The sequence below is a fragment of the Budorcas taxicolor genome, chromosome 7 (assembly GCF_023091745.1).
Source record: "Budorcas taxicolor isolate Tak-1 chromosome 7, Takin1.1, whole genome shotgun sequence".
NCBI classification, from domain to species: domain Eukaryota; kingdom Metazoa; phylum Chordata; class Mammalia; order Artiodactyla; family Bovidae; genus Budorcas; species Budorcas taxicolor.
This window is the reverse complement of record NC_068916.1, coordinates 51119213-51134550: the sequence shown is the minus strand read 5'-3', so window position 1 is coordinate 51134550 and position 15338 is coordinate 51119213. Positions and strand designations below refer to the sequence as shown.

The following is a 15338-nucleotide window of genomic DNA, read 5'->3' as shown; positions in this document are numbered from 1 at the left end:
AGAGTTCATTTTATCAAAGGGGAAAAATTCCAGGCTTTTGCACATGCTGCACCCTTTGCCTAGAACGTTTTCCCTCCATCTTACCCTGACTAGCTTCTGTTTGTTCTTCAGATTTCAAATTATGGACCACTTCCTCTTGGAAGCCCTACCCAACTCTCACCACTTCACCACCCTCCTTGGAGGCCTCTCTGCTGCCACAGCCTCTCCTTCCCTGAGCCAGCACTAGCCCACTTTAACAGTTGCCAGTGTGTCTTTCCCACAGGAATTTTAACTTCCTGAGGTCAGGAACTGTGACTATTATACCACTAGTACCTGGACACTCCAGAAGTGCTAAGAAAATATTTTGAGAAATAGATGAATAAAATAAAAGAATGGCAGAAAGGGCAAGTGACAAAGAACCCCCCCCCCCGCCCCCACTTGTTTGTAGTGTGGTTCTTGGCAGCCTCTGGAAGGAGCCTCCAAGGCTCAGCAAGCAAGCAAGCTGCTGGGAGCTTTATCCTCTTTCTCTCCTCCTATTCCTTTCCATTCTTTTATCTTCGAACCCTTCCCTCCTCCAGTTCCCATCCCTGCCAGGTTGGTGTGAGCTTGAGCTCCCTCTACTGGCTAGACTTCAGTGCCACAGGGAGCCATGCCCGGGTACCCTCTCTTGTTTCCAACTTTCCTCTGGAGAGATTCTTCTACCCACTCCCCGACTCTGGGGTTCATGAAGGACTGGAGCATGTAGAGGAAACAGCCATTCAGCACACAGTCGAGCTTTCCACCACCGGAGCCCCCACCGCCCCACCCTCGACACTGAGGGCATTTCCCTCATATCCTTACCTCAGTTTCCTGGGTCTCAACTCCATACTCCTACTCCAGCTAATTCACAGAGATGTTGATCTCCGGAGCCTTTGGCTGATACATCAGCTCTGACTGTGGAACAGAGATCTCAAGATGAGTTGGGAATAAAAAGACAGAAGACAGAGAGAGAGCAGACAGAAAAGGACCCAGAGAGGGAAAGGATATAAACCCACCTTAAGACAAAGATCCTGGGTAAGACAGTCCACTTAAGGGTGTTGTCCCTGACCATTTCCAACCCTCATACAGCCCTGGACTCTTATGAAGAAAAATTTCCCTCACTCCTTCAGTGTGCCTATGTTAATACAGAACTAGGAGGAGTCACTGTGTTGATCAAATCTTCAGAATTAATAGAGATATTATACTTCAGTTACAACTCCTGGAGATGACTTCTCTCCCCTACCCCTCCCCTGTTCTCCAGGAGCGCACATCTTCACTGTCACTTCCACTGAACGAGCACTCTGGCTCCACGCCGCTTTCAGGGATGCTTCTCTCCTTCTCTGGCATCAGCTCATCCAGCCAGAGGAGTTCCTGTGGCGAGAAGACCCACTCCAGTGCCTTTCGGACCCCCACCAGGCCCAGCAACTGCAGGGATAGAAACAAAGCCACGGGCTGTCAGCAATAGCAGCAGGAACGTTAACAACAGCCACATTTATCGAGCACTTCCCATGTGCAAAGCATTGTGTATAGTTTCAGTGAATGCTAATACATTCATATGAGGTAGACATGATAATTATTTCCATTGTACAGAGGAGGAAACTGAGACCCTGGGAGCTTACTAACTTCTCAGAGGTCACAGAACTGAGATGTAGTAACCAGATTGGTTCCAAAGCAAAGCCCATGACTCAACTTCCTTAGTGGATAAGAACAAACCCAGAAGCTTACAGTATCACCTAACTGGGTGAAAGAGTGCCAGCCTTGCCTCTCCCAGGTCCTCAGTCTCCTTCTGGGCCTTCTATCCCTACCTGTGGTTGATGAGCCCAAAGATGTTGGGAAAAGAATTAAACCAGATATCTTAGGTCCAGAGCCTCACAGTCATCCCTTGGCCATCTTTACTTGTCCTGAGATTCCCAACCAGGCAGAGTCAGGACAAGTGACAGAGGAGAGATTCTTACTCTTTTGAGGCCTTGACCAACCCCCAGGCTCAGAGAGCCACCAGGACACCACCCAACCCTGCCACAAGTCACCATGATGGGGAAGATGATAGCTGCAGGGGTAGACTTGATTATCCAAAGCAGACCCAGGCAGGCAAGCTGGATGGCTGTGAACAGGTGGACCCTGCTCAGGGGCACATGCCGCAAGAACAGAAGGTCTGGCTGGTGCTTCGCTGGTATCAATAATAGCTGCACCCTCTTCGTGAACTGGGGGGACAAGGGGAGGAAGAAAACAGGGTACTCAGGTAGTCTGGAAGGTGTCACTGTTAGCTATCCAAGCCTAGCTTGGAGGTCACAAGGCTCCCTTGGTCCCCTCTCCATCCAGAGTGTGGCAGCAGAGGCTCTGTGCCCAGGAGAGGCAGGAAAAGAGGAGAGGAGGAGAACTAGCAAATGGAGGCAGGAAGTAATGGGCTCACCTGGATGCTGCTAATCGCTGTCACCCCCATGTACAGGAAGATGCCATAGAGAAGAGGCATTGGGATGAACTGGTAGAGAGAATTGGAGAGCTGGCGAAGCAGTTCACCTCTGCTAGCTGCCCAGATAACCCCATTCAGGCCCCAAGCCCAGCCTCCAGCCTCCAAGATCTAAACATACCCACTTTGCATGCCTGATTTCATTGAATCGTCACATCAGTCAGATGAGGTAAAGTCTATAATTGTCTCCATTTTACAGATGGAGAAGATGTATTTCAGAGAGGCTAAGTAACTTGCCCATCACCTCTCCACTCTTCTCTCTCACATTCCTCTCTGCTCTCTCTGTTCCTGTTGTACTGGCCCCCTTTGCTTTCCTCAATATGCCCACGTTTACTTCTACCCTTTGCAAGGCCTTTTGCTTTGCTAGTCCCTCCACCTAAATGCTCTTCCCTGACCTCCCTCTCGTTACTCCTGTCGTGACACTCCAGAAAGGCCTTGCCTGCCCAGCACCATTAAGGTGCTCCTGATCACCCCACCCTCTTTTATTTCCACAGAAGTTATCACTATCTGAAATTATCCTATTTTATTGTTTTAATTGTTTTTACCTGTCTCCTCTCACCAGAATGCAAGATGTGGATGACCTCTTTTGATCACCACTATATCCCCAGTCCCTGGAACAGTGCTTGGCATATGGCTTACGCTCGGTAAATAGCTGCTGAACAGGAGTCACCTAGTTTAGTCAGTGGCCGAGCCAGTCCATCTGGCTCTTTGAACTACTCTCCTCTCACCCAGCTTCCATGACCTTTCCCTCCCCTAACCTCCTGTCGTCCTGCCAGTGACTCTTGTGTGCAGTTCTCCACACCCTCCTTGACTGCTCTGCTGAACCTTTCTGCTGTTACTTGTTACATAATTTTTATTCATGTGTATGAGTTGCTGACAGGGGCTTGGTTCCATATTCTTTTTCAGTATCCTTCCCTTTCCCATCCCCTTCTCCCAGGTGCCTCTCAGAGCCTTGCACTCAGCAGGTATTCTGTAAACATCTGGTGAGGGAGATGGGAAGGGTTTTTGCCTCAAAAGTTTTCCTGGATTGTGATGATCATGTTCTTAGTTCAAACCTCATTGACTGTGGAGTAAGAGTAGCTAGTGCTTGGCCCCCGGGGATGATGGCATGTCTCTACTCGGCTCCACTGGGTAGAAAGCCAATTGGGTCAGAGTTCAGGTTCTCAGATAGATCTGAGAAACCAGCTCTCTTGGCGGTCTCTTGTAAGTTCCTTAACCTCTTTAACTTTCAGTTTCCTCACTTTAAAAGTGCATATGCTTCTCATGGGTAATGTCAGGATTAAATGAGACTATGGGTGAAGAAAACTTAACACAGTGCCCAGTACGTAGTAATGGTTGGTCAATGTCAGTTCTTGCTACATTTATTATTTTTACTGCCCTGCCCCTGATGCTGGTTTGTCTAAGGTACCTTGAGTATAGGTGCCAGGAAGATGGAGATTCCTGTGAGGATGAATACTGCCAGGCCTGTCAGCCTCTGCTCTCTGTGGGGAAAGGAGGAGTTAGCTCTGGGGGAGCCCCTGGGGTGCCAGGTTGCGGGCCCTGGCAGGAGGGAAGTAGAGGGGTCCCCTGATAGTTCCCTGGAAGGGAGGGGACCTGAGCTTGGTGTGAAAAATTGGTGGAGCAGAAAGGACAGGTTACCTGCATACGAGGGTCCCAGTCCTCTTCAGCAGCTCAAGTTCAAAGTTGCTCTTTGTTTTTATTTTGATGGAAAATTAAGCAATCTTATACCACCATAAAAACATTTACTTCATAATGTACAAAGTTGATTTCCCATACTTTCAACAATTGGATTGCATTTCCAATAAAATTGTTTTTGTGATGTTACTCTATAAGATCAACGAGGTGCTTCTACACTGAGTGTGATTTTTAGGTGGCACTTCATCCTTGCTCAGCCTTCACACTCACCTCCATGATGCTCCCCTGGAGGCCCCTCCCAGTCCCATGGCTGAAGGAGCCCAGCACCCACCCGTTCACCCCACTGCATGCTCATGGGGCAGTGAGAGAGCCCTCTGGAGTCACCAGCTCAGAATTTAAGTTGCCCAAATAGCTCTGCCCTGTACCCAGTACCCGACCTTGCTGCCCACGTCTCATTCCAGTCTCCTGAATACTGGCCTTACCTGATGCCCAGGAAGCTGGGAGCCTCCCCTGGGGCACAGGCTCTGCTCTCTCTCCGAAGACTGTCCATGTGGGCCAGGGAGATGACAGTGGCTGAGACATACCAGGGCAGCCCAAGCGCTGATGTGAGGGGCATGAGCACAGCCACACAGAAGAGGTCCAGGTGGAAGCCAGCTCCCTTCTGCAGGTAGTGTGGAGCAGTAAGGATGAAGCTAGCCCAGATCTGGGCCCTCTGTCCTCTGGGGTGGGAAAGGGGGAACCCAGACCCCACCCTGGAGCTCCTGTCACTTGGGCTAGGGACCTGGGGTCTGACCCTGCAGGTCTTACCCTCAGTCTGTATTCAGCACGGTTGAGGATGACCCCTGTGATCTGCTGGTCCATGAAAATGAGGATAGACAATAGCAGAGCAGGCAGGGCAGCTGCCACACTCAGCCACCAGGGGTTGGCTCCAAAAGGTGACACCAGCCAGCCACGTCCAGGGAGTGTGGGCTGGGGAAGAGGAGTCCATGGAGAAGTTGGAGAGGCTATCTTAAGAATACCTCATCTACACACTCCAGCCATGGCATTCTTCCACAGTGCCCCCTCCCCACCGGCTCTAAGACACTGGATGCTAGGTGGGAGCACTCTGTGTGTGTACAGATGGTTCAGTGCATCCCAGGGCTAGGATGGCAAACAGCAGGACGGGGACCAGCCTGGGGGTTGGGCTGGAACCAGGGGCTCTGGACTTTGACTCTTAGGGTCCTGGAGGAGGTAGTGGATGAAGCCCACCCACATTTCTTGATGTACAGAGTATTTCTCCCTAAGCAACCACCCTCCTCCCCCACCAAGGGCTGGGCAACTCAGGTTCAGACCTGCCTCGATCTGGGGCTGGGGCAGGGGTAGGGCTGGGTGTGTCTGCGTCTGCTCTGATTACAAGGCGTCTGTGTCTGTGTCTGTGGGAGGGGCCTCAGTTGCTATCTTGGGTTCTGAGCCCCTAAGGCTGCCTTGGAGCCTTGGAGCCACCCTGCCTTCTTGTCCTGAGGGAAGCTGGAAGGGAGGTCTCCAAATGCACAAAGTTTAGGTACTAAGTGAGCACTGAGCCTTGTTCTGTGCACTGTCATGCCCTGGGCAGGGAGCTCTAGCTTGACCTCATCAGAGCAGGCAGTTGGTGCAAAGGAGAGTGGGGAGTAGTGAGTAGGGCCATGCCAAGGGTAGGCAGAACAGAGAACAACAATAACTAGCATTAATTGAGGTGTTGGTATGAACCAGTCCCAGTAATGTGACAGTGCTTTGGACTATGATCTTCTGTGAACCTCAAAACAACCTATGAGGCAGAAGCTATTGTTATTTATTATTTCCATTTTATAGATGAAGAAATTGAGGCTCAGAATGTGGGTTAACTTCCCTAAGACACACAGCTAGGAAGTGACAGAAATGGGACTCAGACCCAGGGCTGGCTGACCAGAACCCACTCTTTTAACCTCTTACCTGCAACAGTAGCTACCTATCCTAGGCTTACTATGTGTCTGGCACACAGTGTGCCCTCACAACAATTCTGTAAGACCATTATTATACTATTTCTATCTTATGAATGAGGAAACGGAAGGCTAGAGAAGTGTGGTATCTACTCATCTTCCTCCTCTAGGGTCCTGTCTGCTGACCCTGCTTTGCCCTCTCCCCTCCACGCCCAGCTCTCACCTTGAACTCTCTGGGCACCATGAGCTTCGGTGTGGCTAAGCCAAGGAAGGCATCGAGGCCACAGCCTAGCAGGATGGCCAGGACCGAGGAGAAGTCACCCAGCATCTTGCGTACCTGGCCACCCAGCAGACACTCAGTGAGGTTCAGGCCACCACCCCCTCCTTCTGCCCCCTTTCCCATTTACAGACAGGGCCCAAGGCCAAGGGCCAGTTCTCTCCCACAGAAGTACAGGTGATACTCACCACGGAGGGGAAGAAGCGACTGGTCTTTACGTGCTTGAGGGCCATGGCAAAGAGAAAGGAAGTAAGGAAGAGGAGGATGGAGAAGAAGGCAATATCTGGGACTGTATGACAGCCGGGCCCACGAGGATGGCCTCCCCGCTGGGCACACTCAGGTGGGGGCAGCAAGGATGCATTGACCAGGCCTAGGTCCTGTGTGGAGAGGTCATCCAGGATGGGATTATGGGCAGTGGGATAAAGGTCCACTGATGCCCTCTGAGACTGAGGACAGCAGATAAGAGACCTCCAGCCACAGCAAATGGTCGGGCCTCAGTGACCTATGAAGGGTCAGAAGAGCCTGGAACCACTGACTTCTTTGACCTCCACCCTCTCTTTCTCAGGCCCTCCCAGGAACAGGCCCTCACCATGCTCAAGATGTCATCTCTGTCTTTAGGGTTTGTGCTTGTCCACTGAGACTCATTTCCTGGGAAGCAGAGAATTCAAGTGAGTTTTCTTCCCTCGGGAACCTTCTCCAGCCCTAATCAGAAGCCTAATTTCACAGGTCCAGCTGAACCAGAGAGTTCTTTGTTCTGACTCATCTGTCTGCTGACTCCAATCACTACCCAGTCTGTTCTCAGGACACTGCCTCTTGCCCTTATCCCTTCAAATTCCCTCCCTATCTGTATCCCTGGTGGCTGGCACAGGACCGGCCAAAAAGCAAGTGCCCAGTAAATGACTGAGCACACACATCTGTGTGTTTCCACCAGCATCAGAATTATTTTTGTTCATGGCTGGTACAGAGTCTGGCACTCTTGAGAGGATACCTATTCCCCATCCTGGTGTTCCTGGCCATGTGGAGGGAAATGTGCTGGTGCAATAGTCCGAGCTCCTCTCCACCCAGTCACTCATATGGTCCAGGGGAAGAGCGGTGATTTATTTGGTTGGTGACTTTGGGAGAGGAAGCTGGGCATGCCTGGTCCTGCCCCTTCCTCTCCCTCTCTAGGGAGTAAGCACCCTGCATGCATTGAGCTCTGCTCCTCTAGGGCGAGACAGTCCCTGTCCAGGATGGCCGTGACTGGGTGGGTAAGGCGATCCAATTTTGGTTTCATCATTAGGAAGCCCATATACTCATAGATATAACCATGGTCTTCTCTTAGCACTGGCAGAAGTAAAAGATGAAATTGGGCCTGCTCTGTTGACTTATTTTTCATCTGACTCAGAACCAGAGAAAGGAAGTTTGCTGCTGGCTACTGGGTAGGTCCTCAGCATTTTGCTGAACTTAACTAAGGGGACAACCCTTCCTGCATCCTCCCTTATTTTGCCAAGCTCCCTATTTCCCTCAGGCTTCCCAGGTGGCTCAGTGGTAAAGAATCTGTCTGCCAATGCAGGAGATGTGAGTTTGATCCCTGGGTGGGGAAGATACCCTGGTGAAGGGAATGACAACCGCTCCAATATTCTTTCCTGGGAAATCCCATGGACAGAGGAGACTGGCAGGCTATAGTCCATGGGGTTGCAAAAAGAGTTGAACATAACTTAGTGACCAAACAACAATTCCCCTCACCCACCTCCTGGATCTGGGTACTGGCAGAGACACCCATAGGTGGGAGAGCCAGGTCTCTGGATGGGATAGGCACGGGTCAAGGTCAGCATTTTTCCAACAGCGTCATAGATGAAGATGAGACTGATGAGAGCACAGAAGCCTTCCTCGGTGAAGCGGGTAAAGTAGCGCACCAACACGCTGGCCTCCGTGGCCACCAGCACCAGGCAAAAGATGGCCACCCAGATGCCAACCCACAGGCGGAAGGGCAGGTAATCCAGGCTGTGATCTCTGGGGGTGGTGAGAAACAAGACGGTTTGCCTGGGCCCACTCTTACTCCCAACCTCACCCAGGTCAGGTGCCCCTAGAGCCAGTTTCTACCCTGCCCTACTGACCCAGCTGAGACCAGGCTGAGGGTGTGCTAGTGAGGTCAGGGGAGGTGGGGAGTTCTACCTGCTGAAGGAGAAGAGCAGACGTTCAAAGACCAGCACTGGCCCGGTGCTGCTAAGAATGGTGAGGGGCTGGCCAGCGGTCAGGCAGAAGGCAGCTCCAGTCACTGCCGTGCCCAAGAAGCTTTCCAGCACCCCCTAGAAGCCAACAATGGCCCCTGTCAGCACAGGTACCCAAGTTCCCTGGGAGCCTCCTCAGCCCACCCACAGACACTAGAGGAGGGCATAGGGCATGGCTGGTGGAACACAGAAGATAGGCCTGCTTCCCACCCACCCACCTGCGCACCGTCGGTGGCTTCTCCCAGCAGACCCCCAAAAGTGATGGCGTTAGTGATGGTGGCCAGATAAATGTAGAGCACGGCCGAGAAGCACTGGGGGTGCAGGGCGTCCAAGAAGTCGCTGGGGTACCACGAGGCCTTCCGCCGCACGTCCTGGACAAGGCCCCCGAACAGCCTCCCGCCCGTGGGTTGTCAGTGATCCAGGCTTCAGCATCCTAAGTCCCTGGGGCCAGGTGAGCCTCCCCCCTCCCGCCCCCCACAGTGAGTGCACACCTCGGGCCCATGATACCCCACTGCCCCCCCAACCCAAGGTACCCTGGCTCTCACCTCAGCACGCCTCACCTGCCTGTCCGCCGCAACTCCGGGTTGGCCGCGTGCTGCCTGCGGCCGTGCCTGTCCTCAGCTGGGGTCCTTCTCCTTAGAGAGGGCCCCTTGGCCACCCGCAGTTGCGAGGGGAGCCTGAGGACCAGGGGAACCCGAGTTGGCTAAGGCTCTGCGACCAGACCGCGACTCGGCGCCGGAGTTCTCGGCGGGCCGCCCTCTGGCGGCGGGTTGTGTGTCTGCGGGCTGGGGGTGCCGTAACTCCGCAAGGTCCAGGTCGCCTTCTAACAGTGAAAGCCAGGGTCCAGCAGAACGCAGGTCTGCCCCTTTCCTCTCGCCCCCCACCCCCACTGCCCTTCCTCAACACTGGAAGGATCTCTATGGCATGATGACCCCTCAGATACCTTTTGTGCTCAGAGGGCAGGCGTTTAGGTGGGGGAATCCGAGCTGTCGGGTCCCATCGACCTGGAGGGAGCACTGTCACTTCCTCTAGGAAAGCATCCAGGGCTGCCAGAAGGTCATGAAGGCTGCTGGCCCGCCGAACTCTCCACTGAAATTGCTGGGGATAGGGGAACAGAGAGGCACTAAATACAGATCTGTTCTTACATGCATTTTCACAGTTTCAAAACTAGACACAGGTCACATAGGCAGATGAGTCATTCAAGCATTCATGCAGGCATGCATGCATTCAGTGAGTATCTGTGGGTGCCTACTGTGTGCCAGCTCTGTGCTAAGTAAGGGGGGCTGTGGTGGTAGCCAAGGCAACATCAATCCTCCTGCTCACAGTCAGGAAGCCACACTGCTTCACTGTTGTACTCAGTCACACCTAGAGAGTACACACACACACTCACTTGACACAAGCCTATGTGCATGCACACAGACACACATGCCTGTCCAGCTCACCAGGTCACTGAGGAGGATGGCCACTGCTCGGCCCATCTCATGGTAGCCCCTGCCCAGTGTAGGGGGACCAAGGAGGAGGCAGAAAAACCTGAGGAAAGAACCAGGTCCTGGAGAGAATCAGAGGCTGCTATCTCACAGGGCAGCCCTAGCCTCTGACCTCATTACTACTCTCCATATACATGCTCACACCTTCTTTGCAGCTCTAACCCCTACCCCTCCCTAAGCACCAACCCCCACACACCCTAGAGAACTGGGCCCAAAGACCTCCTAATACCCTCCTGGGTAAAAGCCTTTTCTGGATTCCAGGATCCCTCACCCCCAACTCAGCCACCTCACCTGCTGGGGAGGGGCACCTCAATAAGGGGCCCCAGCACCACTGGATCCTGCAGTCGCACAAAGACCCCCAGTGGCTGTTCCAGGAAGCCCAGCTGTCCTGCCAGCACAGCTCCTGCTTCAGCCCCTGCAGGGAACTTCTGTCTTCGAGGGTTCTGATGCTGGATGGGGGTTCAAGGAGACACAGAGGATGAAAGGTTATTCAGGGGAGAGGATGTAGGCAGGATCTCGACTGATGAGGAGCCCAGTGGAGGGTGGCTCCCCTGACCTTTCTCCCAGCCCTGCCCTTGGAAGGGCCACAAACCTGTTCCTTCAGGGGGGCTTCCTCCTCCTGAGAAGCCTCTCTTGAATGGGCAGATCCTACAAAACAGGACTATGTGGTGATTAAGAGCACAGGCTTTTGGGACTTCCCTAGTGGTCCAGTGGTTAAGAATCCACCTGTCAGTGCAGGGAATATGGGTTCAGTCCCTGGTCTGGGAAGACCGCACATGCCACAGAGCAACTAAGCCCAACTAGAGAGCAGCCCCTACTTGCTTAAAGCCTTTGCTCATCAAGGAAGATGCAGCACAGCCAAATAATAATAATAAATAAAACCTATATCATAATCACTGCAGATGGTGACTGCAGCCATGAAATTAAGAGACGCTTACTCCTTGGAAGAAAAGTTATGACCACCCTAGACAGCATATTAAAAAGCAGAGATATTACTTTGCCAACAAAGGTCTGTCTCGTCAAGGCTATGGTTTTTCCAGTAGTCATGTATGGATGTTAGAGTTGGACTATAAAGAAAGCTGAGCACCAAAGAGTTGATGCTTTTGAACTGTGGTTTTGGAAAAGACTCTTGAGAGTCCATTGGACTGCAAGGAGATCCAACCAGTCCATCCTAAAGGAGATCAGTCTTGAGTGTTCATTGGAAGGACTGATGTTGAAGCTGAAACTCTAATACTTTGGCCACCTGATACGAAGAGCTGACTTATTTGAAAAGACCCTGATGCTGGGAAAGATTGAAGGAAGGAGGAGAAGGGGACGACAGAGGATGAGATGGTTGGATGGCATCACCAACTTGATGGAGATGAGTTTGAGTAACCTCCGGGAGTTGGTGATAGACAGGGAGGCCTGGTGTGCTGCAGTCCATGGGGTTCCAAAGAGTCGGACACGACTGAGCGACTGAACTGAACTGAATATCTATATATTATATTATAAAAAACCACAGGCCTTGGGGGTGGATCCACCAGGATCCACCAGGATCCACAGGCCTTGGGGGTGAATCCACCAGGTGGATTCCCTGACCAGGTTTGCATTGTTGTGGAAACCGGAGCACACCTTCCCCCCGCTACTCCTCAGTTTTCCCATCACTAAAATGAGGATAATTATGGTATTACTTCCCAGTGTTGTTGTGAAGATGAGATGATCTGCTGTGTGTGAAGCTCACCACGATGCCCGCCAAGAACATCTCCTCACGGGGCTCTGGCCCTTGTGCTTCTTCCATTCCTCTCCCCTCATTGCCCCTGCTGCTTCTCACCCTTGAGTCCTGAGTTGAGGTCTGAGCCATGCTAGGCCACTGCTGGTCCAGGAAGGTGAGGGGAGACCTGGGGTCCTCCCACCCCAGGGATTTTGGTCTTGGGCCCAGGGAGGGCCTCTTACCCCAGCAGGGGCTGGTGCATGGGGTCTGGATGAGGTGCTGCGGTCTCTGCAACAGCAAGGCCTTCAGCTTCCCTCTCAGCTCTGGGCTCAGCGACTCCACTCTGGTCACTTGCTCTGGAGAACAGAGGTGGGGCTCCCACCCTTACCTGAGAGCTCCCTTCCCCGAATTCTTCCCCTTTCCCCTCTGCCCAGGCTCCTTTCCCTTCCAAGAGTCTTGGGGAAAACAAGTCCAACCAACGGACTTGCTCTTCCCCTCTGCATTTCCATCTCTCCCTTGTGATACAGGGGTGGATAATTCTCAAGAGTGGGGGGGGGGGGGGGGCTCTGGAAAATTCTAAGACTTCATGGGGAAAATCTTAGAGAAATCATGAGGATGCCCAGGCCCTCCCAGCAAAGGGTCCCAGGGCACCTGCGAGCTCCTGGAGGCTCAGAGCTGGACAGTCCAGCAGGACAAGGCCCTTGGCCAACAAGCTGCGGAGCTTCTGGAGGCTGGGCAGTGCCACAGTGGGCACGTGGGGGGCGCTCCACCGGCCTGCACCCACTTCCAACTTCTCCTCAAACAGCACCCACCTGGTGAGAGGGGCAGTCAGTGTTACTGGGGGCACCTCTCCCAGGTCCAAGAGTGAAGATGCAGGAGAGCCAGGGAAGGTGAGACAAGGGTGAAGTTGTGGGCCCAGTGGTTCAGAGCCCCTCCCGGGGGAAGACACCCCCTCATCTTGGATCTTGGGGAACTCAAAACCAGACTGCAGAAAAGGCTGAGCACCATAGAGCGTGAGGGTCTGAAATGGGGAACACAGAAAGAAACTCGTGACTGGGGGTGATAATACCAACCCCACACACAGGAAGAGCTGGGGGTCACGGAGGAGGTCCCAATGGGGGAAGGGGAAGGACCCCGTAAAACTGTCCTGGATCCCACTCACCTGCCTGTCTCTTTCCACTCGGGTGCGTGGGGCCAGCCCAGCAGCTCATTCAGCTGAATGAAGAGCGGAGGGTTCTTGGGTACCTCCAGTTCCCTGCTGTCTGTGTCTAAGGGGCCATCAGGGCTGAGGCCGGAGCCAGGGCCACTGTCCAGCTCTCCTGTGGGCACATTTTCACTAGCACTGGAGAGGTCAGACTCCTCTTGGCATGGTAGCTTCATCTTAGTGAAGCTTCTACAAACTCTCAGGGACTGGTGTGGTCCTAGGTTCTGAGGCCAGGAGCCCTCTGGCTGGCTGCATTTATAATGCACCCCCCACCCCCCACTCCGACCTCTCCCCACCCCTGCCACACAACACAAACAGAGCCAGACCTGCTGACTCCAGAGCCAGCTGGTCACCTCCCCTGTGGTTGTTTTCCCCACTCGGCTAGCCTGAGTGTGAGGCCAACCTGACCTTTTCCAGGATCTCCAGAAATGCCCAACCTGGGGCAAAAGTGTTATGCGTGTTTCCTGTGGGATCAGGTCTGACCCCATTGTATTTTGTGTAAATTAATGGGAGTATATCACTGGCTTGGGTCTGAGGACTGACCCCCAGATTATACCACCCCATACTCTGTATCAAATACAAACACCAAATACAGTGGACTGTTTTGGGTGTCACCAACACACCCTGAGGGTACCCATTTGGAGAAACAGAGGCCCTACTAAATAACTGGGTCTGTAGAAGTTAGGCAGACTAACGAAGAAGGGAGACAGCAAGCAGAGGCCCTGTCATTAAATGGGCTAACGATGGAAAGTGGAGGCAGTTCATGGAGAACATAGGCCCGCGTCTTAACTTCATTTGTCTAGCAACACCTGGAAACTTCCTAATTTAGCTGTGTGCCTGGGATTGGCCTCTCTAACTCAGCCCCCCAGTGAAGATGGAGGAGCCACCTAAGGTGTATGTGTGGAGGAGTTCCTGGAGCTAGATGAGCAAGGGAGAACATGGTCTGTTAGCAAGTCCTATTGACTCAACCTTCAAAATAGACCCAGAATTCAACCACACCTCCCCACTTCCAACATGGCCTCCTTGTTCCAAGCTATAATCACGTCTCACCTGAATTATTTCAGCAGCTTTCTAATTTCTTGTGGAGATCTCTCTGCTTCCACTCTTTCATTCTCCACAAAGCAGCCAAGAGGACCTTATTATATTATTAGTAAGTGTAAGTGAAAGTCGCTCAGTCGTGTCCAACTCATTGCGACCCCATGGACTATACAGCCCATGGAATTCTCCAGGCCAGAATACTGGAGTGGGTAGCCTTTCCCTTCTCCGCAACCCAGGGATTGAACCCAGGTCTCCTGCATTGCAGGCAGGTTCTTTACCAGCTGAGCCACAAGAGAAGCCCTATTATATTATTTTAATAATCTAATTATTCATTTTTGGCAGTTCTGAGTCTTCGTTGCTTCGAGGGCTTTTTTCTAGTTGCATGAAGTGGGGCTGCTCTTCATTGCCAGGTGTGGATTTCTTGCTGCAGTGGTTTCTCTGGTTGCAGAGCTCAGGCTCTAGAGCTTGAGCTCAATAGTTGGGAGCACGGGCTTAGTTGTTCCATGGCATGAGAGATCTTCCCAGAGTAGGGATCGAAACTGTGTCTCCTACATTGGCAGGCAGATTCTTTACCACTGAGCTACCAGGGAAGCCCTATTATTTTTATTTTTAATGTTTAAACTACATTTCCATTTCATTCAAACATAATGGTCCTTTTATTCTGCTGAAAATCCACACAATACATTCTCATTACTCTTAGTAGAATAATCAGACTCTGTAATGGCCTAAAGATCTGATCTATAGTCTGGCCCCAGCCCACCTCCCTGATGGGCTCTTACTGTTCTGTCCTTGCTCACTCCTTTCCAGCCACACTGGCCTCCCTCTGATATGTGAAGCCTGTTCCTGAGGGAGGGTCTGTGCAGCACTTCTCTCTGCAAGGAGGGTTTTTACCCCAGATCGTCACAGGACTGAATCCCTGTCACCTAAATCTCATTTTGGACATTACGTACTCATGGAATTCTTAGTTTCTTCATCACTTCTCTGTTTTATTTTCTCCCTGGCAATTGTCACTACTAGTAACTGCCTTGTTTATTTATTTATTTTTAATCGTTTATTGCCTACCCCTCCACACACACACACACACACTGGAATGTACAGTCCACAAAGCAGGTATTTTATCTATCTTCTTCACCACTGCCCCTAGAACACCTAGTGGCACTCAATAAATACCTGTTCAATGAGCTCATAGAAAGGGAGGGGCTGGGGAAAGCGCTGCACTTCTTATGAGACCACACGAGGGCGCTGCTCCCCGCGGACTGGATCGCTAGCGCCGCTCCCCTGGGCCAAGCGGCGGAGTTTGCTTCTTGCGCGGGCCCTTAGAGTGCACAGATGGAGGGGCGGCACGAAGGAGGTCTTTGAATCCTTTGCCTTGCCTTAGGGTGTAGCGGGGCGCAACAGG

General features: G+C 52.3%; 1 protein-coding gene across 1 annotated transcript; it reads right to left on the bottom strand.

Annotated features, from left to right (window-relative positions):
• Positions 1–858: 858 nt before the first annotated feature.
• On the bottom strand, positions 859–13077 carry SLC4A9 (solute carrier family 4 member 9). The gene is made up of 21 exons (XM_052643645.1): positions 12860–13077; positions 12349–12509; positions 11940–12053; positions 10600–10655; positions 10299–10456; positions 9963–10050; positions 9464–9618; positions 9081–9197; positions 8739–8913; positions 8465–8598; positions 8040–8302; positions 6900–6958; positions 6499–6687; positions 6257–6370; positions 4907–5068; positions 4582–4760; positions 3873–3945; positions 2408–2476; positions 2025–2198; positions 1267–1422; positions 859–912 (listed from the first exon to the last, which is right to left on the bottom strand). Exons 1-21 carry the CDS (start codon positions 13075–13077, stop codon positions 859–861), a joined length of 2868 nt encoding a protein of 955 aa, XP_052499605.1.
• Positions 13078–15338: the final 2261 nt, after the last annotated feature.

What these genes read in the sequence shown, in the direction of transcription:
- SLC4A9 (XM_052643645.1), bottom strand. Translation starts at nt 13,077, where the DNA reads ATGAAGCTACCATGCCAAGAGGAGTCTGACCTCTCCAGTGCTAGTGAA. An exon ending in GAGTTGCGGCGGACAGGCAG is followed by an intron (nt 8,914 to 9,080) that starts GTGAGGCGTGCT and finishes CACGGGCGGGAG; the next exon opens with GCTGTTCGGGGGCCTTGTCC. An exon ending in CTATCATCTTCCCCATCATG is followed by an intron (nt 1,423 to 2,024) that starts GTGACTTGTGGC and finishes CTATCCCTGCAG; the next exon opens with TTGCTGGGCCTGGTGGGGGT.